The sequence below is a fragment of the Papaver somniferum genome, chromosome 3, assembly GCF_003573695.1.
Source record: "Papaver somniferum cultivar HN1 chromosome 3, ASM357369v1, whole genome shotgun sequence".
NCBI lineage: Eukaryota > Viridiplantae > Streptophyta > Magnoliopsida > Ranunculales > Papaveraceae > Papaver > Papaver somniferum.
Genome location: NC_039360.1, coordinates 159,217,665 through 159,245,555, shown reverse-complemented (window position 1 = coordinate 159,245,555; position 27,891 = coordinate 159,217,665). Strand labels below are relative to the sequence as shown.

Sequence of the window (27,891 nt, the reverse complement as noted above, 5' to 3'; positions counted from 1 at the left end):
GCGACATTACCGAACAAAAAGTTCGGTAACAAAAGTATTAATATCGACTAACCGAACTATGCACTGTAAACTCTATAAAAATAGTTCGGTTACATGTTCTGGAAAAACATAACCGAACTCTAAAAAACCACCATTAACATGTAGTTCGGTTACCTGCGTGTGCTAAATTTAGTAACCGAACTATACATTCAGAACGGTTCGGTTACCTCGCAAGCTAAATTTGGTAACCGAACTAGGTTGGCCTAACCGATTTTTTTCCAGAAATTTTGAGTTTGGCCAAATTTTTGCACAATTCAAGCTACACTAACTAAAAATGAGGCATACCTGAATACCCATAGCTTCATCTTCAGGTTGTGGCTGATAAAATCCATCATTTGTTTGGTTAGCTTGAGTTTGGGGCAAAAAGCTTTCATCATCTAACAAATAACTCATTTACGGATCATTAGAAGTCTTGACAAATACACTATGAGGTAAAGGGGATTCTGATTATGAGGATGAGGTATCATCACATGAATCACCCAAATCATAATTAGTAAACTAAAAAAATGATTTTTTGGGTTCACCCATCTTTTTCTTCATATTTTCTTCTTCTTCTTCTTATCTCTCAATAATAATGTTATAACAAAAAAATCCTACTAATATAACTCGCTAATCAATAATCACTAACTAATCAGTTACTAATCATAACACTAATTAATCATCGCACTAACTAAGTTAATCATTAAGGGTAAAGTAGGTATTTAAAAAAAATCAGATAAAGGGTGATTGAAAATTACTAACAATAACCACCCCAAAAACTTTAGAGTAGTCCCCCCATTTTTTGAGTAGTCCCCAAAAAAATGCTTCTAGTTTTGGGTAGGGAAACTTAGGCTAAGGCCCAAAAAAAATATTATTCTTATTGTGAGGCCCAAGAATAATTTTAGTTTCTACGACACCCTTAATTATATGAAATTTTGAAAAATGTCTGCATAACGGGTTATGCATCCTTATTTTTCAGGAATATAATTAGGAAAACGAACTAGAGTATAACATAACTAAAAAACCGTGCCTTGAAATTTTACAAATTTTATATCGTTGGAAAGCTTTTTAAGAAAGCTACACAAAGAGTACAAATAACAATATCAATTTTTTGTTTTTCACGAAAAACATTCGGAGGTGGTCGTCATTTTAGGCAATTTTTTAGAAAACTTGATACATAAACATTATGCGGCCACCCAAAAAAAATGCATAACACATTATGCAGATACAAGAAAAGATGCACAAAAAGTTATGCAACCATATTTTAATTCATGCATCTATTAATTTACGTATAACATGTCATGCATCCATACATTTCATCGATAGCAGAGTGATTGTACTTTTTTTAGACGTTTTTTATTTGGAGTACTTCCTCCCACACACAATGACGTTCATAGTGGTTTGAAATAGCGTATTAAGATCCGTTCTGAAACAAAAGGTACTCAAGAATCAGCATGGGATATGTATGAAGTCTCATTTTTCTATCGATCCAAATAGAGAACCTGAAGAAAACAACTATCATCTAAGAATAAAAGGCATTTGAAAAATGAACTCCACTAAGAGCATAAGCAGCAGGAAAATGAAAAAAGACATGAAGCCAAAGCAAGATCATGGAGGTGTGTTACCTAGCAGATGGAAAGAGACGATGATATAAAAATTTCGGCACCTTTCCAGTTCTCCACATGTCAACATATGACAAGTTTCTCACGATAAAGATTTTCCATAAGCCAATGTATCCTCTATCATCTCGCACAAGCCCCTCTGAAGATAGTTTCGATATCGTTAGTTCATCCAAAAACATGACAAAACAAACATTCTTCTTTGAATATTCACTAATCTGCAACACACATAGACATTCTTCTTTGACTCTTCAACTGAGCAAAACCGACTCGCATCTCCTATATCAACATCAAAGCTCCATTTGAATGGTCACCAGAAGAAAAAAGTTCATTTCCGATTCCTTCTTCTCATATCTCGAATCCACCTCAATCAATCTTCGGTTCACAGTAACAGTAGCAATCTTCATTCTCTCTAGCAGTCTCTGCCATCTCCTCTCCGTCTATTTTTGCTTGAAATCACCAGCAACAACGTAACCATCTCCAGATATAAAATGATTTTTATCAAATTGAAGAAAACAAACACGTCCGCAATCAACTCATTAAAATCGGAAGCTACAGTAGAAATATTGAAGTGAATTTTAAGTTATGTCTTCTAAGGTTTTGATTGAAATAGATATAACGATATCAAAAGAAAGATGTTGTTAATGGTTATATCTCTTGTTTATAGAAAGATATGCGAAAGAAAAAAAACATAAAATATTAAAATATGGACCTGTGCATAATTTTATCAACCAAGATGGGTGCGATCGTGAAGTTTTTTTACTGTGGGTTTCACAGTGAATAAATTTGAGAAAATGGGTTTCACGGTAGTTTTCACCTTTGGATATCTTAGCAATTCCGATCGAGATTTGATGGACTTCCGGAAACTTAAAGCCCAAGAGAAAGACCATGGTTAAGACATGCCTAATGCGTAGCGTGGACACAAATCTAGCCATTTCAATACTTGGATACCATTTATGGGATCCTCTAAAATCAGTTTCTAAGCCTTTTAAACAATTTTACACGAGGAACAAGGAGTTGGGTTTTTTTTTCCTGACATTTTGAGATTTATGGATCCAACGCATTTGCATTATTGTTCTTTATTAGTTAGAATGAATTAATAATTACCATACACTACGAGGCTTAATTCAGCCCATGAGAACTTGTAGACATGAATCTTAATCTAAATAATTATAACTTCGGTTACACTTAAATAATAGTTTAAAAATTCCACCATATTCTTTAGACTTCAAATAATATTTTTTGATAAAACTTCCTCGTTGATTATTCTTTGAAGGACAAAATCTGGATTTCTCACGTTATGGATCATTAGTAAATCCAAAGCATTGACTTAGTTGGTCGCCATGAAATCGACATCTTCCCATTTTCTTGCCAACACAAAACTTGAGTACTGTAGGTTTATTTTCATCGCAATTATGTAAAAAATGATTAGAAGGCGTTACTAATATTTTATTCTTTTAAAAAAAGATAGTTTAATTCGGATCGAAATAACAATATGCTCAAGTTTTCATCAATCGTTAGTAAATCCAAAGTAGTGACTTTGTTGGTCGCCATGAAATCGATCTCTTCCCATTTTCTTTCAACACGAAACCTGAGTATTGCAGGTTTGTTTTCATCGCAATCATGCGTTCTCGAAAAGAAAGCAAACACGTTTTGGGAAACGGTTTTTATGGGGCTGCGGCTAATCATGTTTGACATGTTGATACTCTTAAGCTAAAAATTTCACCAAAAAAATAAGTTGGAATGAGTGAATGTGTGTGATTGAAGATACACACTCCTTTATTTATACATTGCTCATTGATAATTGTAATTAGCATACAATTTTATGGACATTTTTTCTTTTGGAATGGCTTACTACGTGCTAGTCATAAAGGAGCAGCCGTTTGCATGCACACCTTAGAGCATGGACAGTTTTAACTTATTTGCATGCAGACCTTAGAGTAACTCTCTTAATCGTGGGAGGGGAGTAAATAGAGGATCCAAAGCAATTGAAAAAAATTGGAATTAAAAGAGGAGGAGATTTGTTTTTGGTCTAATTAAACACGTTTCTTTTTTTTTTGAGATTCTTTCATCTTTGTTTGTGTTGTGGATCACCAAAAAGGAAAAAAAATTATTGATTCCATTAGAAGACATTAAACGTTTTCAGAAAAACGTTTCAAAAAAAAAAATTGATTCAAGAAAAACGCATGCGCCATCAAAATTCACATTTATGAGTTTGGAGATTCATTCATTTATAAGTTTTACTCTAGTAAGTGTGAAATGGCATGGAAACTTATAAGTTTCATTTTTCTTTTTGTTGGAATGATTTGGTGACAATTCATTTCACCATTTAGTTTCTATAGTGTTATCTCTATATTTCAATTGTTTCGAAGAGGCTAATCATGATTAATTGATTTTTTTTTTTTTGAGTTTATCTTTTTTTTGTTTGTGCCGTAGATTTTGATCAAATTATTCATGGCATTAAAATCTGATGCAAGGATAGCCGTGATCATGATCAAGAATACAAGGTTAATCTGTCGATTGTCTAAATGTTTCATTCGAAAATAAATTTATTACAGATGCTAGAAAATAATTCTAAAGTTTTTTGTGCTTTGGGTTGTACATCGTAAATCTTTGATTATTTTTTTTATTTTTTTGCAGGATGATGAAAATAAGCTTATTCGATTGCTAAAATTATTAGGCCCACGGCGTAAGGTTAAATCTTTTGTGAGTCATTTTCTGGATATATATATATATATTCGTTACTCATTGTTCCATTTGTACAGTGACAATGAGTATAATGAAAATCATTAGTTGTATTTTTTGATTCTTTCCTTTAACCAATGAATACAATGAAAATTATTTTTAAAAATAATAATTGTTTGCATATTGCAAGTTTTTAAAAGATGGCTAATTTGTTTTTGTTTTAAAGATAGGGTCAAAGATTTTTTATTCTTTTTTAAAATTTCAATGGTTGAAATATGATTGTAACATTTATTTTTTCAGTTTATTTTCTTAAGTAAAATTTATTTTTTATTTAAAGTTTTACACCTTTAGTTGGCAGCCGAGCTACAAGCTGGGCACCAACCACTTTTTGAATAACAACACCCAATCTATGGAAAATAAAACTACCTGGACCACTACCAGCATCCTTACTAACTAAACAATTCTTCAAACGCTTGCAAAAACAAATAGTATCCTCACTAAAGCTAAAACACCCAAACCATAACCGTGCGAGACACATTCGTCCAAGTATTTAGTACGTTTATGAATGTGTCTTGGAATACTTTGACGAATGAAGATGGTCAACATACTGCTATTGTTCATAAGATTCAACATTTGTGTAGAACAAGCCTTAATCTTGTCTCCCAGCCGTATGAATCAATCCCTGAGTTCGAAGAAGAAAAAGCTCAGAAGATCAGTGAAAGACATCTTCTTCATTTGCAGAGAAGATCAGTGATAGCCGTCAACTCTTATCCAAGTTCAGAGATTTCTGAAGACGACTACTTGAAATTGATAAGGGAAGGTTATCATTGACAATAAGCTCATGAATTGATCCAGGAGACAATGCAAAAAATAAATACTTATTTTGGTTTAACATTATTTTCAAGCCCAATATTGCTATGCAATCTCAAAGTTTGGGTCAGATGGATTTCCCAGCTTTAGGTAGGATGCCACTCGGGGATGAATTTCTTCCTTCCCAACCTCCACCAGAAAAGGGCGACGCATTTGCATATCTTTCTCAAGCGGGTTCATCGTCAACTATGCCACCACTTTCTTGGGATGTACAAACTACATCCACCACATCTGGAGAGATTGTTACTTATCCAATTGCTTCAAGTGCACTTGATCGGACTTATCCATAATGGGGGGTCAATGCTATACCGGAGCATTATCAGACCCAGTTGAACGATTATCATGCTCTATTAGATGGATTTCAACAAGATCTACTTGAATGAGTTGCAAAAAATGAGGGAAAGCATGATGTTTGACATGAGTCAAGGATTTGCAGGTAATGATGGTTCAGGTAGTAGTAGAGGCATGAATCCCAGTATCAGCGGAATGAGTCCCAGTAGTAAAGAAAGACTCATTTGATTCCCAATGGTAGAGGCATGAGTCCCAGTCACCGATGTCGTGGAAGTGAAAGAAGTTTGATACGTTGTTCTATGAAGGAGGTACCATAAAGTTCTACTCCAAACCTAGTGTTAGATACTCAAGTAGAACGTGAAGGTGATGAAAAAGTTGGCATGGATAAAACTCCCGCACGTCTGTTTAGACAAATACCAACTGACATAATGACTCCTGGTGGTGGTGTGAATATAAAAGCAATTAGGAAATCCAATATGTTTCAATTACCTTAAACCCTCCAATTGCCTCAATCTCATCAGCATTTCAACCATTTCAGCAAGCTCCTACATCATATCAACAACACGCATTTCAAGATTTGTATCATGTTCCCCTGTGCCTTGGACCCATTAATTATCCATATTATGATGATTATAATGAGACTCAACCACCAAGTGAGTCACAAACCATCTCGCAAACTGATATGTTGAAAAACACTTGATCTAGAAAATGCGGGCAATTGGATCTTTGGTCAGGAAGGTAATGGCAAAGGAAATGAGTAGTTTATGGACGTAGATTAGTTTAAGTATTTCAAATGTAATCTTTTTATTTTAACTAATGGAAACTATCTTTTAGATTAATATCCAAATAAAAACTACTTTTACATTTCATTAAAAATTAACCTTCATTGCATAACACAATATTTAAAAATTGAATCCCCGCATGTGAACCTTGTAGAGTTCATAACATTCGTCGTTACTAAACCATCTTCTGTTGTCTTCGGAAAATTTGGTATGAGTATTGCTACAAATTTTATTGTAGAAATTATGAGTGTTATTGCAGCTTTGAAATGGGCAGTACTCAAGACTAAGGATAAGGTAATTATAAACTCTGATTCCATAGCTTCAATCACAGCTTTTACAAAGCATGAACTAACATGGTATGTTTGGACCAGATGGGAACATATTTGCAGGAAGATAAAATCAATCCACTTCAACCATGTCTATAGAGAAGTGAACTTCTCTGCTGACTTCTTTGCCAGTAAGGGAGGATATTTGAGGAAGGGCCATATATTAAAATTCAATTATAGACCACCATCTATGCACAGAATGGAATCCCCGGATATAACCTACTACAGGTTTTGAACTCGGAATGAAATAGGTTGTTGTGTTATAGGCTTGAGACATGTGGTCTACTTTAGCCTTTGGTTTTATTTTTGGTTTTCTCTTTAGTAACTCTTTTGTTTTATTATTAATAAATTAAGTTGTTTTCTAATTTTCGATTCTTTTTGACAATCCAGGATTATCCCCTTTTATCAAGCACATAATTTCCTGATACTTTCTCACATCTTGATTGATGAAACAATGACGATTTTGAAAACACTCATTTGTTCTTCATGAATTGACGTGACTTAACGTCGTAAACCTTTGAAACATGGTGTCTCATAAGTTAAAAGTATCTACATTGAAATCTCTATCGTTTGAAACCGAAACCCAACATCGAATTAGAGAAATTTCTTCTTCTCGAGTGAAATCCACTTCGGTTATGTGGGAACTACGCATAGCGAAATGAATTTGAAGTTGAGGTGGTGTGAGTTGAAATGGTATTTATAGGGGGGGAATAGTAGTCGTTGTATGAGGAACTGATGAGCGATGATCAAGTCAGCGAGCGATGTAATGACTAGCGCTGGCGCTACCATCGAGCGATATGATGAACATCTAGCGATGGACACTTTATCGCTCGCTGGAAACTCCATCGTGTATGCCTATATGTTATAATTGACATATAGTCATATACGTTTGGCATACCCATAGTGAGTGCATATATGGAAAAATCTGATGTTTGCCATATGCATTGGACTAGGCCTAACTAGGTAGCTTCTTGCTCTGGTAGGCTAGTAGTAACTTTAGCTTACAAAAGGATGTGAAACTAGATTGTTGGTGCTGGCCAAGAAATAACTGGAGACTTTGCTTCAGTACATAAGTATTGATCTTCGATTCAGTTAATTTGGTCTACCTAGTTGCAGTGCTTCGAGATCAAAAATTCTCAAACAACTTACAAGTAAAACAAAATTGATCCACACTTTAGAGTAAAAAATTCTGCTTTGAAGCTGTCGTGGTGACGTGAAACTTGAACTTGAAGTCCCATTCTGCTATGTACAGTTGTGTTATTTTTATCAAGGCACTCATAACTTTACTTGGGGCAGTATCTAGCGTTGAACTTTCCTCAATGAGATGATTTGTCATCAATATTAGGGGTGCCCACAATATTTGGTAAATCTTTTGATCAAGAAAACCTAAAATAAATTTGGAATATAATATTAGTTTTAAAAATTTTGACTTACCTCAGGTGATTTTAGTCATATCCAACTGACTCAGAGTCGGCAATAAACAAACATAATACAAGTCTGTAATGTAATTCAAAATTCGGGTACTAGAGTTTAAGCCCAATCAGAAAAATAGTTTTGAGTTTGGAACATTTTGTAATTGGGCTTTCAAATTTTCTAAGCTCAGCTTAGTGAGTGCCGATAGTAACCAAAAGTCAAGATAGAAGCAACGAATTGTCAACCAAAAACCTGTTTCCTTTTTTGGAAAAGATGTTATATTTCCGTTTCTAATAAATATGCTTGTTTGGTTTTCATAAAAATTAAGAAAACTAATTATTGGAGTCACTTTTCCATGATTTTTCCTAATCTATCATTTGGTTCCCACTCATTTGTTATTAGAGAAAGAGGAGAGAGAAGTGGTCCCCTTTTGTATTAGGATAGAAAATGGAGAGAGAGAGAAGTGATCCCTCAATGGGTATAGTAGTAAAATCATAATATTTGATTTTCCACATACGGAAACAAACCTATTTTTTTGATATGCCCAAAAAAAAAACCTGCCTACTTTTCGGACACAAAGAGAGTATTAAAAAGAAAAAAGAAACAAAATACAAGCCTAGAAAAGTCATTCACTACAACTTGAACATGAATGGCAGTTTCCCGATTGAAGAGGACTCCAGTTACAGCCATCCTCTAAAATCATCTTTCCAATCGAAGAGAACCTGTTTCCTTCTTGTCTAAGGGATGGACGTGACATGTAGCATTATCGGACGTCCACGCGTAATAGATCTCTAATATACGCGGTCCATACACGCCGACCTACCAGAGACCCACTTTCCTCTGTTCTTTCCCTCAAAATATTTCTCTATATATGGATGCCCTCTAAGAATCAAAATCTATCTATTAAAACTACATCAGTCATCAGTTTTACAAAATCCAAATTCATAAAATTCTATATAAGTATAAAGATGTAACCCCCACCACCATTAGCTAGCGACGGAGCGAAGCCAGGGAATCCGATCGTTGTGATTGCTCCTCATTTCTGTGCACCATATCCAGTAGATCTTACCATATCAAAGAAACTTCTAAGTATTGGTGAAGGTAATTTTGGTGTTTTCGATATCAATGGCAATATTATCTTTAAAGTTAAAGGTAAGCTTCTTAGCATTCGCGATCGCCGTGTCCTTGTCGATGCTGCCGGTGTTCCTCTTGTATCTCTACAGCAGAAGGTAATTATTCATTTTCTTTTTCTTTTTTTTAAAGCAGAAGGTAATTATTCATTGTGATGAAGGTAGATTTATTAAAAAAAAATTTTTTTATTGAATTTATATTTCATTGATGGTATTTTGAACTAAGAAAATTAATAAATTTGGGTAATTAAGAGTAATATTGTTTAATTTTTTTCAGATAGTGACTTGCCATAGGAGATGGCAACTATATAGAGGAGACAGCTCAGATTCAAAAGATTTGTTGTTCAGTGTGAAGAAATCTAAGCTTTTGCAGCTCAAGACAAGTTTGAATGTTTTCTTAGCATCAAACACATCTGAAAATGTCTGTGATTTTAAGATCAAAGGAAGCTTTTTTGAGAGATCTTGTGCCATCTATGCTGGAGATTCTAACAACATCATTGCTCAGGTAATTTCCATTTATTATTTGTTTACATTAGCGTTAGGTAAACAAAGGTAGAGATTAAACATATCCAAGCGCATCATTATTGTGCCTATGCGTTCAGGACATTTAAGAGATAGTATTTGTGCCTAGCGGCACAAGTTGTGTCTAATCGGATATGGATATGCCGCACGACACGTTCTTAGCCGCGATGCCCAAGTTTGAGTATTTTTCCATGAGTCCAACTGTTTTTTAGATTAGTCATCCCACCCTAAAGTTAGCATGATAGTATTATGTTTAAGATCGCAAAGATGAAGTTCGGACTGCCGCATTAGGTTTTAATCCCTATTTTAGTTTTTATGCTATTATCCTAATTCGGCCACTGTTGAAGCAAATGCGTGTAACATTGTTAATTTATAGATTGTCGCTTGATCCTTTATACTGATACTAACAATAATCTGTTGACAATGTTGTTATAGATGCGCAAGAAACACACTGTCCAAAGTATTGTTCTGGACCAGGACACGTACTCGATCACAGTGTACCCGAACGTTGATTATGCATTCATTGTTGCCTTGTGTGTGGTTCTCAATGAAATCAATATGGATAGAAGTGATGAAGATTAAGCTCTTAACAAAGTATCAATATGGTTGTTTTCTGTTTAAATATATATAAAAGTTAGACTGATCAATATAGTAGACTGATAAAGTACTATATGTTTGGGATGATGTTCCAGTTAACCAATTGAATAGCCATTATGGTTGTTATTCAAGTGTCTTTGCATCTAAGTTTTAAGCACATGAAATTATCGCTATAAAACCTATTATTGCTCCAATGGTATGTGTTTGATTAGTATATTTTCACATTCAGCCTATTCGATACAAGAGGCTGCCTTGAATCATATCCAAATGAATTATTTTTGTGGGTCAAAAACAAAGGAAATATAATGAATATAATACCTCAGTCGGTCCAACGAATACAACCGAAAGCGAAAAGACGAAAACGAAAGGAACTTATCCAAACAAATAGTCTTGTCATTAATCAATTTGGTTCATGATGAATACTAAATATAAAAATTTTGTGACTCAACTAAGAGAAATCAATCATATCCCCATTGTTGCAATTGTCTATCTATATATATGTCCCACCATGTAGATTGTTTAGGAAGGCTGTTATTGGGTCGTCACATTCGAATAAAAGGGCGTCACCTAATAGGATAAAAACAGGTCATTCATAAGTAATATCAAAAACCCCTTATCTCAAATAATTTCGTAATGATTAAACAACCCTTATTTAGTTAATTTTAATTTAAGGTTGGAATTAATCCAAACCTGGACGTAAAATTAACTTCTACGTTTGGAATTAATCCAAACCTGGACGTAAAATCAACTTTTACGGTTGGAATTGCTACAAAAAAAAACCCTCTATGGTTGGAATTAATTCAAACCTGGACGTAAAATCAACTTCTACGGTTGGAACTAATCCAAACCTGGACGTAAAACTACATGCAAATCAAATTCTACGGTTGGAATTAATCCAAACCTGGGAGTAATTTCTTGATAAACTAAAGTTACGGCTAGAAAAGCAATACCGAGCCTAGACGTAACACTAGCAGAAACGTTACTGAAACCCTAATTTTACTTCAATTTCATTCAATCTAATTTATTTTAAGCACAAAAACAAGTAAACAAAGGTGGATTTGTACGATTATTACCTAACGATGAAGTGAATTGAAGTTGAAGTTACTGTGGAGAAGAGGAAGAGAAGAAAAATGAGAAGATGAGCAGTTTTTTTGTTGAATTAGAATAGAAAAGATTAGGGTTTTAAGTTTTTATTTTAATTAAAGGGTAATCTAGATATTTTGTATATGTGTTAGGATATCCAATAACCACTTTTTTGGACACTAAAAATCCAAGTGAAACCTCTCTATTGGAGTGTGATGCCCCAATAATAACCTACTTGTTTAGAACAACTAGATTACGATCATCCCTGCAACCACAGGCACAAAAATGGTCACTATTTGGCACTTGCGAGTTGCCACTGTTGTAAACAGAGAATATGAAGAAAATGGACATGTTCATGGTATGTTGTATATTTAAGGATTTTGTTTATAAAAACTTATCAGCAAATGCCTTTGAAATAAATACAAAACAGAGGAAAGAAGAATGGCATGCCATTGCCTATACATGTGTAGGCATTTGACAGAGTTCTGTTTTACACTTTTAACTTGAAGTGCATCATCATTCATCATCAGTCCAAAGATGAATTGATGGGGGAAAGAACATATATATAACTTTTGTTTCTTAATGGAAACGGATTAATACTTGCATCAGATTCCACTCCAAAAAGAAAAAGAAAAAGACAATAAAAAGACAATAAATAAAGGTGTTCCTTGTGTAGCTTCTTACTCTAGCAGGCTACTAGTAACTTAGCTTAGAAAAGACTATGAAACCTAGACGACCTAGTTGTGGTTGCGAATGCCCAAGGCAAAAGAGTGCATAAATCTAAAGATTCAAAGGTTAAGACAAATAAAGCTCCCGCGTTCAACAGTGAAGAAATTCTCGTTTTTTATTGGTCGAAATAGGTCTTTTTAGAATTTTGTGAAACGAGTTTTCTTGTAAGGACACTTGGTAACCTACCGTGGTTTCAGAAAAGTGGAAAAAGAGAAAGAAAAAGAAATTAAATTCAATTTGGAGCCCAAGCGGTGAGAATTTCCTTCCTGAAGTGACACTACCTAAATCTAGCTTGGGTCTCAATTTGGAATTTAAAAGACTGATTATGCTAGGAAACTAAATCTAGCTGAAAAGAGAAATCTAATAATATATATAGAGGATCTAATACAACACCATCAAGTATTACATACCAGCTTAAAGTTCTATGGTAGTTAGAGCGCAAAGTTCAGGAGGCTGGCGTATTTGTTGGAATGAACAAGTTGGGAAGATGATCTCATGCAACCTAACCGAAAATCTTTCAAGTAGGTGTAGTAAATGATTTCTATTTGCACTCCTCTTACGAATCCATAAGCCATTATTTATTAGATTTGTGCTACAAAAGTATTGCGGAAGGGCAAGCCTAATCTCATTTCCCGTAGAGGTCGGCATACTGCCGCAATTAACAGGTAAGCATTTAAACTTGATGGAATAATACCCTCCCACAATACAGATCTTAGTTATTTAATATTAGTGATCAAAAGATCCCTTCTCTTTTTAATGTCGTTTTGTGCAAAGTTTAACGTTCATGGACGCTAACCTATGTTTTGAATGGATTTTCTATCTCTGGAACTCAAATTCGATAGGGTTTTAGTTTATCTATAATATTCAAATTTTAGCAACGCTAATAAGGATTTACGCTTTGTCAACCTAATTATTCAGTTATCCTTTACTTTGATCTCAGCCGGATTGCTTGTATGATTTGGCCGATGCAATTATGTATGAGATAAGCAAGTTACAGTACCAAGTTTCAGAAGATGATGTCAATCGCGGTCGTAATCAGGTATACCCTTTATCCTTCTCAGTTGCATATATACATAAGTGGACAATGTCGGAACTCATCTTTTGCTAGCTAGCCTTACGTAACATTGACGCTTTTTCTTTTTTGGATGTAAAACAAGGGAGACTATCATATTCCAGATGGGCAGAAAATTTGTTAGTGGAAATCATTGTCAGGATTTTCTTAGGGAATCACTGATAACCGCGGAATAACGGATCTTGAGATATTATGATGAATAATAAGTAAACCAAGCACAATCAATTATAATAATACGAGAAAGATAAATCAACTCACTAGACGCAAGATTTATAGTGGTTCGACCAATACATACAACTTGTATATATTGTCTACGTCCACTTTGAGCTGCACCAACTCAAATCCACTATGAAGAAAAAAGATTACAACGTCGTGTGAATCCCAGCAAACCCTTGGTTTACACTGCAAGAATTACCCGAGACGATAACCTTGTCTCTTGTTCCTCATCAATGTGCTCTCACAACGAAACCCTAGATTTAGCCATAAAAGCTATACAAGAAATCTCTCACCGATGTCTTAATAGTTTTCTACACAATACAATTCTACAAGGCCTAATTACCTATTTATATAGGTTACAACTTGCCACCAAGAATTCTAGCCGTTTTAGGAAACCTCTTCCCTAAATAACCACGGCTAACTTTAGGAAATAATAATTAGTCTTCAATAACTAACAATCTCCCACTTTGAAGACTCATTTATTGTCTTCAATTCTCCTTTTCTTCAATTTTGGATTGACGATGCTAAAACATTTTCATGTCAGTGCGGCTCCCCTCCCAGATCCTCATTCTAAGAGACCAACTAAAGCCTTGCAGAGCTTTAGCTTGTCTGATGTAACTCCCTTGGTAAACATATCCGTCGGATTCTTCGCACCAAGAATCTTATTGATCTTCAACTCTCCTTCTTCTAAGAGATCCCGAATGAAATGATAACGAATATCTATATGTTTCGTCCTAGCATGATAGGCTGAGTTCTTGGCTAAGTGTATAGCGCTTTCACTGTCGCTAAACAGAACACTATCTCGTTGTTCCTTTCCCAACTCATCTAATAAGCCTTGTAACCAAATCATCTCCTTGCTCGCTTATGTCACTGCTACGTACTCCGCTTCCGTAGTAGACAATGTTACCAACTTCTGTAACCGTGAGTTCCAACTCACTGCAGCTGACCCCATAGTATAAACATAACCGGTCGTACTTCGCCTTTTATCTACATCACCTGCGAAGTATGCATCCACATAACCCCTCAAGATAGAATCACCTTTTCCATAACACAATGGTACGTTTGTGTTACCTCTCAAATACCTGAGAATCCACTTTACAACTTCCCAATGTTGTTTTCCTGGGTTGCTAGCATATGTACTCACTACTCCCACTACATGTGCAATATCCGGTCTCGTGCACACCATAACATACATTAGACTCCCAATAGCCGAAGAATATGGTACGTTATCCATGCACTCCTTTTCTTCACCTGTCTTCGCACAGTGCATACTTGAAAGACGAATTTATCTTCCAAGTGGAGAACTAACTGGTTTAGCAGTATCCATGTTGAACCTTTTTAACACTCGATCACTATATTCAGCCTGACTAAGCATAAGTACACCCTTAGGTCTGTCTTTTATGATCCTCATACCAAGAATCTGCTTTGCTTCACCAAGATCTTTCATAGCAAACTCACTTGATAATTGTTTCTTCAAATTCTCAACTTCTTGTAGAGATGTTCTGGAAACCAACATATCATCCACATACAGTAATAATATGATGTAGTCAGAACCAAACCTTTTGAAGTAACAACAATGATCTGCATTACACCGTGAGTAACCACCTCTATGCATGAAGTTATCAAACTTCTTGTACCACTGTCTCGGGGCTTGTTTTAAACCATACAAACTCTTCTTTAGCTTGCACATCATCTCTTCCTTGCCTTTTACTATGAATCCTTCTAGCTGCTTCATGTAAATTTCTTCATCTATGTCACCGTGAAGAAAAGTTGTCTTTACATCCAACTGTTCAAGGTAGAGATCTTCAGAAGCCACTAGACTTAACACTACTCGAATAGTAGTAATCTTCACAAATTGAGAAAATATCTCGTTGTAAATAACACTAGGTTTTTGCTGGAAACCTTTCACAACCAACCTCGCCTTGTAGCGAATATCTCCATTTGCTTCAGACTTCATCCGATAAACCCACTTGTTATGCAACGCCTTCTTACCTCTTGGTAATTTTACTAACACCCAAGTGCCATTCTCCTCAAGTGAATTCATCTCATCTTCCATAGAAAGTTTCCATTTTCCTGAATCATCAGCCGCTAGTGCTTCTTTAATATCTTCAGGTTCACCTCCATTCGTAAGTAATAGATAATTCAGACAATACCTTGGGTTTGGTTTTGGAGTTCTTGATGATCTTTGTACTTCTTGTGGAACTATAGGAGTAACTACCACTGTAGCAGAAGTCTCTTCACCTCGTACTTATCTGCCACCGCAACACCATGCCCTTATTGTACCACACTTTTTCCAGAAACATCATCAATATCGATATACAATTCCTTATCGACGTTGCTTGATCCGACATCTTCAACTTGTGTTTTATTCTTGTTCTTGTACAACTCATTCTCATTAAAAGTGACGTCTCTACTTCTAATAACTTTGTGACCCTCGTAGTCTCAAAGTTTATACCCAAAAGTGTCATTTCCGTAACCAAGAAATATACACTTCTTTGCTTGAGCACCTATCTTAGACCTCTCACCGGGACTAAGATGAACATAACCAACACAACCAAAAACTTTCAAATATGAAAGATTTACCTTTTTGCCGGTCCAAACCTCCTCTGGTATCTTCATATCTAATGGACTACTAGGCGTCCTATTGATTAGATAAGCAGCCGTCTATGTTGCATGTGCCCAGAAGGTCTCGGGAAAACCTGACTGCAACCTCATGCACCTAGCACGTGCATTCAACGTCCAATTCATACGTTCTGCTCCTCCATTCTCCTGTGGCGTCCTTGGAACTGTCCTCTCCAAACGAATTCCATTTGTAGCACATAACTGTAAGAATTCTGTTTTGTCATACTCACCAGCGTTGTATGACCTTAGACACTTCATACACCTCGAACTTATTCTTCATGAAGTAAATCCACACCTTCCTTGAGTGATCATCAATAAAGGTGACATAATATTGGAACCCTCTGTGAGATGCAACATCAATTGGTCCCCACACATCATTATGAACCAAATCAAGTTTCTCACTTTTCAAGGCTCTGTCATATCTGCTGAAACTAACCCGTTTTTGCTTTCCAAGAACACAGTCTTCACAAAAACTCATATCAACAGACTTCACCTTAGGTAGATATACTCCAGAACATAGAATCTTCATGTTCTTCTCACTCATGTGCCCTAATCTTCTATGCCATAAGTTAGTGTCTTCACCACTACTAGCCACTTCTAAAGTAGTTCCATCTGAAGTCTGGTATAGATTACCGACTCTAACTCCACGAGCTAATACCATAACTCCTTTCTTCACATTCCAATTGTTTTTTGTAAGAAAAACTTTACAGTCATCATCACAAACTTGGCCCACAGACACCAAGTTCTTCTTCAAATTTGGAACGTGTCGTACATCCTTCAATTTCCATGTCGAACCGTTGACTTTCAAGATCACATCACCCAAACCAATGATGTCGCATGCATCACCGTCACCTAAAAATACTTGGCCACATTATCCTTCTTTATAAGAGATCATAATAATCTTATCACCCGTTGCATGGAAAGAAGCTCTCGAGTCTATAATCCAAGACTCATCTTACTTGTCCTCAAAGAGTAGTAGAAAACCTTCCGTAATCACCTTCTTGTTATCAACAAGGACCTTCACCGATTCCGCAGCTGCAACTACGTTGACCTCTTCTTGATTACCTTTGTTTCCACCATTATTAGCACCTTTGTTTTCCGGACAATCGCATTTGAAGTGTCCTACTTTCTTACACGCCCAACACTCAACAACACTTTTAGTCCGGGATTGAGATCTACCCCTAGACTTCCCTCTAGAATTCCATCTTGTTGTTGTTCCTATTTGAACTTCTGCCTCTATCTTTTTCTTTCATACTTAAGGCCGAGCTTGAAGTACTAGAACCGTAACCTTGTTATATTCTTCTCTCATCTTCAGCATTTAACCTTTGCTGCACATCATCAAGCTTCAACTTCTCGCTCCCTGCGGAATTGCGAATGGTTGTCCTTGCAGTCTCCCAGCTCTTTGGTAATGACGACAACAACCGTAAAGCTTGAACTTCATCATCAAAAGTAATACTAACTTTTGAAAGCTGAGAAATAATCGATTTAAACTTCCCAAGATGTGCTGAAATCGCTTCGCCTTCTTGCATCTTCAGATTAAATAATTGGTCACACAACATGATCTTCCCCGAGGCTGATGACTTTTGATACAACTTTTCAAGTTTATCCATAAGATACTTCGTACTAGTTTCCTCTTGTACGTTATTGTAAACTTCCTCCGTTAGACATCTATGGATAACGGCTACACACTTGCGATCAAGAGTTGTCCATTCATCGTCTTTGCGTGCTCCCTTTTTCGCAACTCTACCCAATGGATCAGCAAGGTCTTTCTAATATAGGTAGTCTTCCATCTGAGACTTCCAAAATGCAAAGTTCTTCCCATTAAAAACTTTAACTCTAGCTACCGTACTTTCATTATTATCACCCATAACTCCCACTATAATCGTACTACGATAAACCCTAAATCTCTAACCCGAGCTCTGATACCAGTTGTCAGGATTTTCTTAAAGAATCACTGACAACCGCGGAATAACGGATCTTGAGATATTATGATGAATAATAAGTAACCCAAACACAAGCAACTATAATAATACGAGAAAGATAAATCAACTCACTAGACACAAGATTTATAATGGTTCGACCAATACATACAACTTGTATATATTGTCTACGTCCACTTTGAGCCGCACCAACTCAAATCCACTATGAAGAAAAATGATTACAACGTCGTGTGAATCCCAGCAAACCTTTGGTTACACCGCAAGAATTACCATAGAGGATAACCTTGTCTCTTGTTCCTCACCAATATGCTCTTACAACGAAACCCTATCTTTAGCCCTAAAAGATATACAAGAAATATCTCACCGATATCTTAATCGTTTTCTACACAATACAATTCTACAAGGCCTAATTACCTATTTATATAGGTTACAAACTTGGCCACCGAGAATTCTAGCCATTTTAGGAAACCCCTTCCCTAAATAACCACGACTAACTTTAGGAAATAATAATTAGTCTTCAATAACTAACAATCATTGCTTGATTTTGATTGCAATTGTAGTTCATACCCATACATCTATGACAGAAGTAATGGATATTCTGAACATCCTTCATCTCTTGGTTCTTATTTTGAATGCTCGACTGAAATAACCCGGAAACAATGAAAATCTAATGTTAATATGAGTTTGTTGTCAAATCTTTTACGGCGGACTAAAGGATATGGTTTTTCAGTTGAAATCTTCTCTTTTACTTCAACTTGATGGTACCACTCCTATTGCTAAAGAAACTGGCTCCTAGGTAACTTCAGATCTCTCTGAATTAATCCAAATAATGTTAGTGAGAATAAAAGAGGAGAATGTGCTGAATATTATTATTGGGTTAGAGGTAAAAGAATCCAAATTCGGTAGGGTTTTAGCTTACTAGCATGTAACTCGATACTTGATTTATTGGGTGTTAGGATACTCGCCATTATATTGTTACTATCATCTTAAAGATCAACCCATAAAGAATATATATGGTATTGCAACACTTATTGAGATGTCAACATTTTATATTAACTGATGATGCTCAATTGTGTTACCTTCTCGCGTGTGGTTTTCGTTGTTCTTAATAATTTTATATATTATCGTTGCACTTCCAACACAAACTGTAAGGAAAAGTGGGTTTCCTAGTTTAGGTTAAAGTCTTAGTTTGAGTTAATTACCATATTAAGATGGGATACCTAAATTGATCATGGTTTTCTAGTATGAGTCGGTTTCCTAATCCAAGGAGGCCAAGACTTAGGAACCAAGTTTGTGACTCCTATATAAGGAGCTCTAGGCTAAGTGTTTTAGTCATGAAATCCTCAATGTAAATCTCGTGGAGATGTGAGGGATTCATCCTACCTATTGAGGTGGTTATGTGAGAGACCTAATGTTGGAAGGAGGACATCATTATGGTGTTTATGGGATACTTATCGATGTTGGAAGATATGTCGTTATGGAGTATTCGTATGGAGATGTTGGTAAGACATCTTGTTGAGGAGAAGATCATCTTGGTGGTGCTGGTTTAGATTATTGGTGTTGAGCTAAAGGCGTCCATGATAATCTATATCAGGGTGTGCAGAGAAGATCGTCTCGTTGTGGTAGATAATATGGTAAACATTATCTCGTATGGGTGAAGATGCTACTTTGGATCTTATAGGGTGCTTGTGAGAGTTCTTATGTTCGGTCACGTTGTGGTGAGTCGATGGATTGATTTTGTCAATCAGTTGTGTAATTCTCAATGGTGGTTCTATAATGAATAAAGAGGTCATAGCCATTTGGTGGATGTAGACAATATTACACACATTGTGTATATTATTGAACCACGTTAAATCCGTGAGTACTTTCTTCTTGTTGCTTTGTTTATGGCTTGCATCTATGTGGTTCTCTTTCTCTTCTTCTTATCCTAGATCATAGTAAGGTTCATGGAGCAATCCGAGAGATCAAGTGTTTCTTGTTATCTAATATGTTTCCGCAAGATTAGCACGTAGATGGCTCTGAACCCCAACAATTGGTATCAGAGCATTAGGTTAGATACAAATTGCCCCAACAATTGGTATCAGAGCCAGGTTGGGTAGAAGATTTGAATAGAAAGTTTTGGATTTTCTGGTTGGAAGAAAATTTTGAAGACGAAAGATTTGGTTTCAGTAAGTATGTGAGGATTTGATGTTACATCTTCCGAAAATGCAGAGTTTGATATTTTCAAGTTAAGATGAGATTTGATTTCATCAGTTTTGGGAACAAAGCAAAGTGAAGTGTACTTCGAAAGGAATGGGATTATATCAGGTGATCTACATTCGATATGGTCAAGAATTGTTGTCTTGATGTTTATGGTGCTCTACATTGGAGATTTGACATTGATATTTATTGGAGCGTAAACCCTATGCATGGCTTCAAGTAAGTTTATTTATTCTCTATACTTCGTACTATTCTTGGAACTGTTTGAAAGACCTGTGTAGATTGGTTTTCAATTAATCGGTGTTTGCTTGGAAAGACACAAGAAGGCAAGAATATTGTAGTTGGGATTCAAATATTGATTTGTATGTTTGTGGAAGTAAAGACGGAATATAAGCATGTCAAAGTCTCATTATTGTTCCAAACCAAGGAAACAATAATTTGGTTATCAATCGTCATCAATTGGATTATGTTTCTGCTTGTATTTAACCTGAAGTTGAAGAATGTGAACATGGATTCATACTCGTTCTTCCTTAGTTGTTTGTTGCAATAAGTATTTGGGGAAATCTCGTAGTAGGTTTCATTTTGGAAATATTGTCCATTGGACAGGGTTTGATATGTTCCAGAAGTGAAGAGTTTGATTTTCAGTCTTAGTATTTGAAGCATGTCGCTACAAATAAGTTGCAGGACATGGATCATTGGATGAGATGTGATATTGTTTCTGGTGGAGCTATGAATTTTTATTATTGTATAAGAAGAAGTTTGTCGACACAGTTTGTTAGGGTTCGTTTATCTGTGTTGAAGTTTGACATTATGTCGGGTTGAACAATGTTTTCTGGAGTTTCTCTCGTACTGTTTCCAATGGAGAAGCTATATAGTTTGTGATCTTTTGATTCTTGTCGATGACGTTTAATAGAAGAGTTGTTTTTGTCATACACCATTTGAAGTCGATCGGAGCTAGTTGAAGTGCAAGACCGTTGTGAGAAACAGGTTGGTCTATTTGTGTTGCGGATACGTTCTTATTTTGGTAAAGACCCATTATGAAGAATTAAAAAGGTATCGCTTGGACACTTCAAGAGTTTAAAGAATAAAGATACAATACTACAATGTGTATGGTGGTGTGGCTACGAGAGCTAGCGCATACTACTTGGAGAAAACACGGTGCATGAATTCGAGTGGGCTACAATTTCGGCGTGTTTCTCCATCAACCTTTTATTATGCATTATCTATTTGATTTCCCGATGATCAGTGTGATACTTTCTGTTGGAGAGAGAAACATTATAGCAATGATAATATTTGGGGGTTTGCTCATATGCTATAGTTATTGAAATTGATTTCAATAGTGACAGAGCCTGTAGAGATGAAGGTAGAAATTTCTATTGAGAAATTTTGTTCAGCAACGATATAGTTTCCGTCAAGTTATAAAAACAACAGCGTCTTGAATTTCTTAGAGCTTGAGGAAGTTACCGAAGGTTTCATATTATGGCTGGGTGTGATTGGGTCTTTGTGTGAGGACGGATTATCAGATTTCGAACATTGGTGTACGTTTTTGGAGCAAGATTGGTAAAGGGATATGCATAAGACAGAATGTGTGACTTTATGCATTGTTACGAAGGTAGCAGTAAATTCTTCGACGATGGTCACAGTTCTATCCGAGTTCGATTGTTTTGTGGTTTGACTGTCATGAAGTCGAAACTACATGCTTGCTTAAGAAATTGATAAAAGACTATCTTGACAATTATGCCTGTAAAATGAGATTGTTGTCAAAGCCCGTTGAAGTTGCTGAGGTGATGTAGAAAATGATGGTGTGTCAGTTGTTGAAGTCTCTGTGAAGCTGGACACATGTTTGGTATGTATGCAATGGTTGGAGATATTATGAGCTTTTTTAAAGGAGTAAAACTGAATTGGGGAAATATGATCGTAGAATCATGATCCAATCGTAATAGGCTCGGTAAAGAAAGATTCATAGAGATGAGCTCGAGATTGGCACGCAGTGGCAATGATCCGTGGATTAGTTGTATTTGGTGCACAGTTAGAGTCATGCTCAATATGCTTTGGTACACACAAGATGGTTAGTTTCTTAGAAGCTAACATGAAGGTGGGTTTATTATAAACTAACCTTAAGTATCTCGTTAACACGCTTTCGTGGACATGCTCGTGGAAAGGAGCAAGTGTGTGATCAGTTTCTTGAAGAAGCAATTGTCTTAACTGGAGTCTAGAGACGGAGATAGAGACTATAGTTCTGCTAAGGTAATGCTTAGGCAGATGCATGGAGGATACTATGGTTTATTTGGTGATCGAGTAGTTTTGGATGTCAACCCTAACGGATGTGGTCCGCAACTTGGATTTAGTGGCTTATAAGAGCGGAACATTAACTTAGGTGGAGCAAGGCAGTCCAAGAAGGAGCTGTGTTCGTAGTATGGAACAAGTTTGAAGGTGACGAAGGCTTAAAGGCGCATAATGACTGTAATTAAGTTCGATTGGTAGCATATGGACAACGATCGTGTATGGTCTGATTGAGTTGGCATGCAATACACTATAATGATGTCAATCAATGTGAAGTTGTGAACAAAAATGAGTAAGGTGTATTTTCTCAAAATGTTGCATAACGGATGATCATATGATGATTGTTGGTTTGATGGTCAAGATTTTTCACCGTGGTAAAGATTTGTACAATCGCTAGTAGGTTGGAATGTTAAGTCTGAGTTGGTGACATTCAAGTTTGGTTTGCTCTCTTCTGGTGGAGGTTCCATGGAAAAAGTTTGGGTGAACTACATTTCGGTTTGATTCCTATTGAGGATATGTAGGCAACCAGTGATGGTGCAATCGATGTTCAGAAGATGGAGGGATAACAGTTGATCGTCTCATGCATGAATGCATGATCCGAGGTGGAGAATTATAAGGAATTTAGGTTATATTCTTAGTTTGAGTTAATTACCATATTAAGATGGGATACCTAAATTGATCATCGTTTCCTAATCCAAGGAGGCCAAGACTTGGGAACCAAGTTTGTGACTCCTATATAAGGAGCTCTAGGCTAAGTGTTTTAGTCATGCAATCCTCAATGTAAATCTCGTAGAGATGTGAGGGATTCATCCCACCTATTGAGGTGGTTATGTGAGAGACCTAATGGTGGAAGGAGTACATCATTATGGTGTTTATAGGATACTTATCGATGTTGGAATATATGTCAGTATGGAGTATTCGTATGGAGATGTTAGTAAGACATCTTGTTGAGGAGAATATCATCTTGGTGGTGCTGGATTAGATTATTGGTGTTGAGCCAAAGGTGTCCATGATAATCTATATCAGGGTGTGCAGAGAAGACCGTCTCGTTGTGGTAGATAATGTGGTAAACATTATCTCGTATGGGTGAAGATGCTACTTTGGATCTTATAGCGTGCTTGTGAGAGTTCTTATGTTCGGTCACGTTGTGGTGAGTCGGTGGATTGATTTAATCAATCAGTTTTGTAATTTTCAGTGGTGATTCTATAATGAATAAAGAGGTCGTAGCCGTTTGGTGGATGTAGACAATATTACACACATTGTGTATATTGTTGAACCACGTTAAATCCGTGAGTACTTTACTTCTTGTTGCTTTGTTTATGGCTTGCATCTATGTGGTTCTCTTTCTCTTCTTCTTATCCTAGATCATAATAAGGTTCATGGAACAATCCGAGAGATCAAGTGTTTCTTGTTAGCTAATATTTTTCCGCAAGATTAGCACGTAGATGGCTCTGAACCCCAACAATTGATATCAGAGCATTAGGTTAGATACCAATTGCCCCAACACAAACAATATTTATTGATCCTGCCAAGTCTCCATAGTTCTCGCAAGGAAGAGTTACCTGTCTAAGATTAGTTGGGTCTTTTGTTTTTTCTTAAATGCATGCAGAAAATTTACATTGCAATTCCTTCCGTCCAATGGGTCCAACCCCAAGGAATTCAAAGCATCCCCATGCCGGCAAGGAACGAGCATTGGAGAAATTCGATAATGCACATGGTAGAATTCATGAGCAACGTACACGTCTTTAAAAGCGTTAACCTAAATGTTGTACTTGAATGATTCAGAAAAATATGTAAAAAGAATCCTTTGTTAAGCTCATTTGGATATAAAAAGTTAAATTATCATACGCATCGGGCACAAATATAACAATATAAAGATTAATAGATAAATTTATTATTATAAATTCAATACTTAGAAATAAGTTTGAATACGTTGCAATAAATAAATTGAAACAGCTTAGGAGGAAAAAAAACAGAAGATGGATGGTCTTATAACAATTTGTGATAGACAGTTTCACTGGAAATTATAGACAGTTTCACAGGAAACTGAACTCTCACAACCAAAAATAAAAAATAAATAAAATCTGCGCATTATCATTATTTAATGTATTTGCCACGCCATACCAAATCAAAAAATACATCGTCACGGGACGGGGAAAACTCCTCGCGAACCAAATCAATAATGTATTAACATGAGATGGGGTGAAGCCCCATGCACGCCAAAAATTCATCGTCACGGGGCGGCGCGAAGGCCGCGCACATCAAGTTAGAAGAAGAAAATGCTGATGCGTACTGGCACAAATCTAGTTGATTTTTAAATCGAGATAATTCAGACAGATTTTTCTTTTTTTTTATCAAGTGTTTTTGTAAGTATTTAATGCACTGCTATGCTTGCGCTGCGTGCAAATAAAATTAAATTTGTCTTCTATATAATGGCTCTGCTAATTAACTGGAAGTCCCATTCTGCATGGTGTGCTGTTTCTTTCTTTCATTAAGGAAACCATAAATTAACTTGGGCTGTCAGATGATTTGTCATCAATATTATTGGTACCCAATCAGGTCTATAAAGCCCGGCCTCCTACAATGTTATGGCAAATCCTTTGATCAATCAAGAAAACCTAAAATAAATTTGGAAAGAACGTACGATATATTAGGACAGTCTCATAGGTAGAGTAGGAATCTAATTTCGTTTGGAAATATGAGAGTCCCGTTCTTGGCAAGATTATTCATGCATATATATATACAACCAGAGTTTAGGTCGTAGACGACGAATTCTCGATCGCAAATTCCGTGCTCAGAGAAGATGGGACGTCATTTATCGTCTAAGAGAAAGAAAGACGAAACTCCCAAGAAAAAGAAAGAAGAAACAAATAGAAAATCAAAGAAACTTAAATCTGTAGTTATTACCCCAGAAGACAAACTATTCAACCTATATGCAAACTGTTGGAGTCTTGCAATAATAGAAGAAACGTCAGATGTATCAAACAATAAATAAAAAGAACCGTATCAAACAACTCTACCACGAACAAATTGATGAGGGCAGAATCACAGGTTCAACAAGTTGTCCTTAACACATTAGTTCGCGGGTATACTCTGAAGTAATGCTAAACCCCAACGTGCGAAGATGTGTCCAGGATAAGACTGCCCGATATAACTTGAGTTAGCACAACGCAAGTTACCCACTCTTGAACTCAGCAACAGGGATGGAAGTAAAACGCCGCACAAAAAACAAGAAGAAGAAGAAAAGTAGACCTAGAGATAGTCGCTTCTTATGTGTTTTGAAAACAGAATTTCTGAGTCATATTTATAGGATGAGATACTTGCAAATCAAGTTAGGTTTTGGTTTTCTTCAAAAACAAGTAAAACTCGTAAAAGGAATTTCCCACAAATAAAACTCTTAAGAAAATATTTTTGGAATTTATTTCCTAAAGAAAAATTCGCCAAAAATAAATAAGAGTAGAAGAGGAACTTGGTGCATGGTATACGCGCATGGGCATGGGTTGAAACATGTATTTTTCGCCCCACCCGCTTCACCCACATTGTTTTACAACATATCCATGAGCACATGGTTATATAGTGGAGCACCTCTTTAGTTTTCCACAATGTGGGACTAAAGGTTCCATTTCATTCACTCAAAAATGAGTGAGTATCCTTAGACCCTTAGGTCATGAGATCAAACCACACCAAGACCAAAAATCCATTTATTAAATAACTCATTTTCTCCAACACAAACAAGGCCACAGACACGATCGAGCCAGATGGAGTTGAGTTACTTTGCTCAGATCTGGGGATCGCACATACTGATGTCAGGATACTGATGCTTGCATGGAAGATGTCAGCTGCAAAGATGGGATACTTTACGCGGGACGAATGGCGGAACGGCCTCCCCGCATTGGAAGAAGATAGTATGAACAAATTATCAAAGGCGCTCACGAAGTTGGAGAAGAAAGTTAAGAAGGCATCCGAAATCGAGTTTTTGGAGTTCTATTCGTATGCGTTCAAGTACTGCTTAACAGATGGGAAACGGGATGTTGAAAATGAAAGCATCTGCGAATTGTTAGATATTCTCTTAGGTTCTTGGTACCCTGCTCAAGTTGGTAAACTTGTTGAGTACCTTAAGTTTCAAACCGATTATAAGGTGATCAGCAAGGACCAGTGGATGGGATTTTATCGGTTTTGCACCAAAGTAAGTTTTCCGTACATGAAGGACTATGACGAAGACAATGGATTTTATCCATTGATTATAGTTAATTTTGTTGAATGGATGAAAGAGGGGAAGAATTCGAGTTTCCATGGTGCATATAAAGAATAGTATAAGTTTTTTGTTCTTTTGTTTATTTTTTATACTGGATAGGTATAGGCATGTCCCCTGCCTGACTAAGTATTTTCAATCATCTTCCAGGAATTAAGTGATAGACACATTTTTGTGTCCGATTTGTCTCGATTCTATATATTGTTAGGGCTCATTTTTGTACTTATTATGGTGTTTTATTTATTTGTAGGTATTTTTGGCTAATAAACATTTTTGGAAAAAAATTGGCTCGAAAAGTTGACGGAAAGCACCCGGAGGACACTTGGTATTCGGACCCTCGGTTTGGATAAGGGGCAACCCCAGGACACACCTTAAGGCAGCTGCTAAAGGCATCCCTACTCTGGATAGGGGGTGCCCTTTCTTCTTCACGGTTTCAAATCCAAAAAATTGGCGGGAAATATTTGGAAGTTTTGGCAATCGTGATTTGGAGGAGTTTGAGGTCGCTTAAACCTCTGAGTTTCATAGGATAGACTCCTTATGGGTCTAGGAATCTGATATGGGTGTTTAAATCGATTAGACTGGGCTCAATCGACGGATTTTTATCACAACAGAATATATGGAAAGTCACGTGTGTGACCTGTTTTAGGGAATTTTAGAGAGATTAAAGTGCTGTAAACCTTCCCAAAGATTTGTATCTATCTAAGGAAGAGTTTAGAATAAAAAGGAAAGCTCAGAAACGCGTAGAAATTCTAAAACAAGAAATTGCCGCAACTTTGCCGTGAAGAGAAGGAAAGAGATTTTGGAAGATTTGGGAGAGATTTAATCGGTATTTTTGGTATAAATAGATGGCTTGGGTCCTATAGAAGGTGTGTCGAGAGTTTGGGGACATAAGGAGAGCCAGAGAAGAAGAAATCAGAGCTTTACCAAACTCTGTTTCTGCTACCGCTGCTGTTGAAGATGAAGAACGTGAAGAACATTGACGCACAGTCGCAGAACAGTGTCGTTGTTTAACAGTTGAAGAACATTAAGTTGTGCAGGACAGTCGTATTCTAGGGTCTTAAACTTCTGATCCTGTAACAGTTGATTAGTAACGTATATCTTCAGTATTGCAACACCAACTGTAACGGTGACTTCTGTAACATCTATACACCGTTGCAGATCTGTTGTTTTATAAATTCTCCTCAATAAAACCACCTTTTGGGCCATGACTTATTATTTTGAACCTGTTTTTGATATGAGGAG

At 36.3% G+C, this 27,891-nt stretch overlaps 2 protein-coding genes across 2 annotated transcripts; both read left to right on the top strand.

Moving 5' to 3' along the window:
- Nucleotides 1-5,546: 5,546 nt before the first annotated feature.
- On the top strand, nt 5,547-10,447 carry LOC113360193 (protein LURP-one-related 10-like). Its single transcript, XM_026603729.1, has 5 exons — nt 5,547-5,643; nt 6,420-6,559; nt 8,979-9,233; nt 9,412-9,639; nt 10,092-10,447. The coding sequence occupies exons 1-5, from the start codon at nt 5,547-5,549 to the stop codon at nt 10,236-10,238; spliced, it is 867 nt and encodes a 288-aa protein (XP_026459514.1). The 3' UTR covers nt 10,239-10,447.
- Nucleotides 10,448-13,038: 2,591 nt separating this feature from the next.
- On the top strand, nt 13,039-26,709 carry LOC113360192 (DCN1-like protein 4). Its single transcript, XM_026603727.1, has 2 exons — nt 13,039-13,104; nt 26,134-26,709. The coding sequence occupies exons 1-2, from the start codon at nt 13,039-13,041 to the stop codon at nt 26,707-26,709; spliced, it is 642 nt and encodes a 213-aa protein (XP_026459512.1).
- The last annotated feature ends 1,182 nt before the right edge of the window (nt 26,710-27,891 follow it).

Bases quoted from the DNA above. Each gene is read 5' to 3' on its own strand.
- LOC113360193 (XM_026603729.1), top strand. From the start codon at position 5,547: ATGGATTTCAACAAGATCTACTTGAATGAGTTGCAAAAAATGAGGGAA. The intron at 5,644-6,419 runs GTAGTAGTAGAG...TGAACCTTGTAG, and splicing joins TGCAGGTAATGATGGTTCAG to AGTTCATAACATTCGTCGTT. The intron at 6,560-8,978 runs GTAATTATAAAC...ATAAAGATGTAA, and splicing joins TACTCAAGACTAAGGATAAG to CCCCCACCACCATTAGCTAG.
- LOC113360192 (XM_026603727.1), top strand. From the start codon at position 13,039: ATGTATGAGATAAGCAAGTTACAGTACCAAGTTTCAGAAGATGATGTC. The intron at 13,105-26,133 runs GTATACCCTTTA...AACACAAACAAG, and splicing joins TCAATCGCGGTCGTAATCAG to GCCACAGACACGATCGAGCC.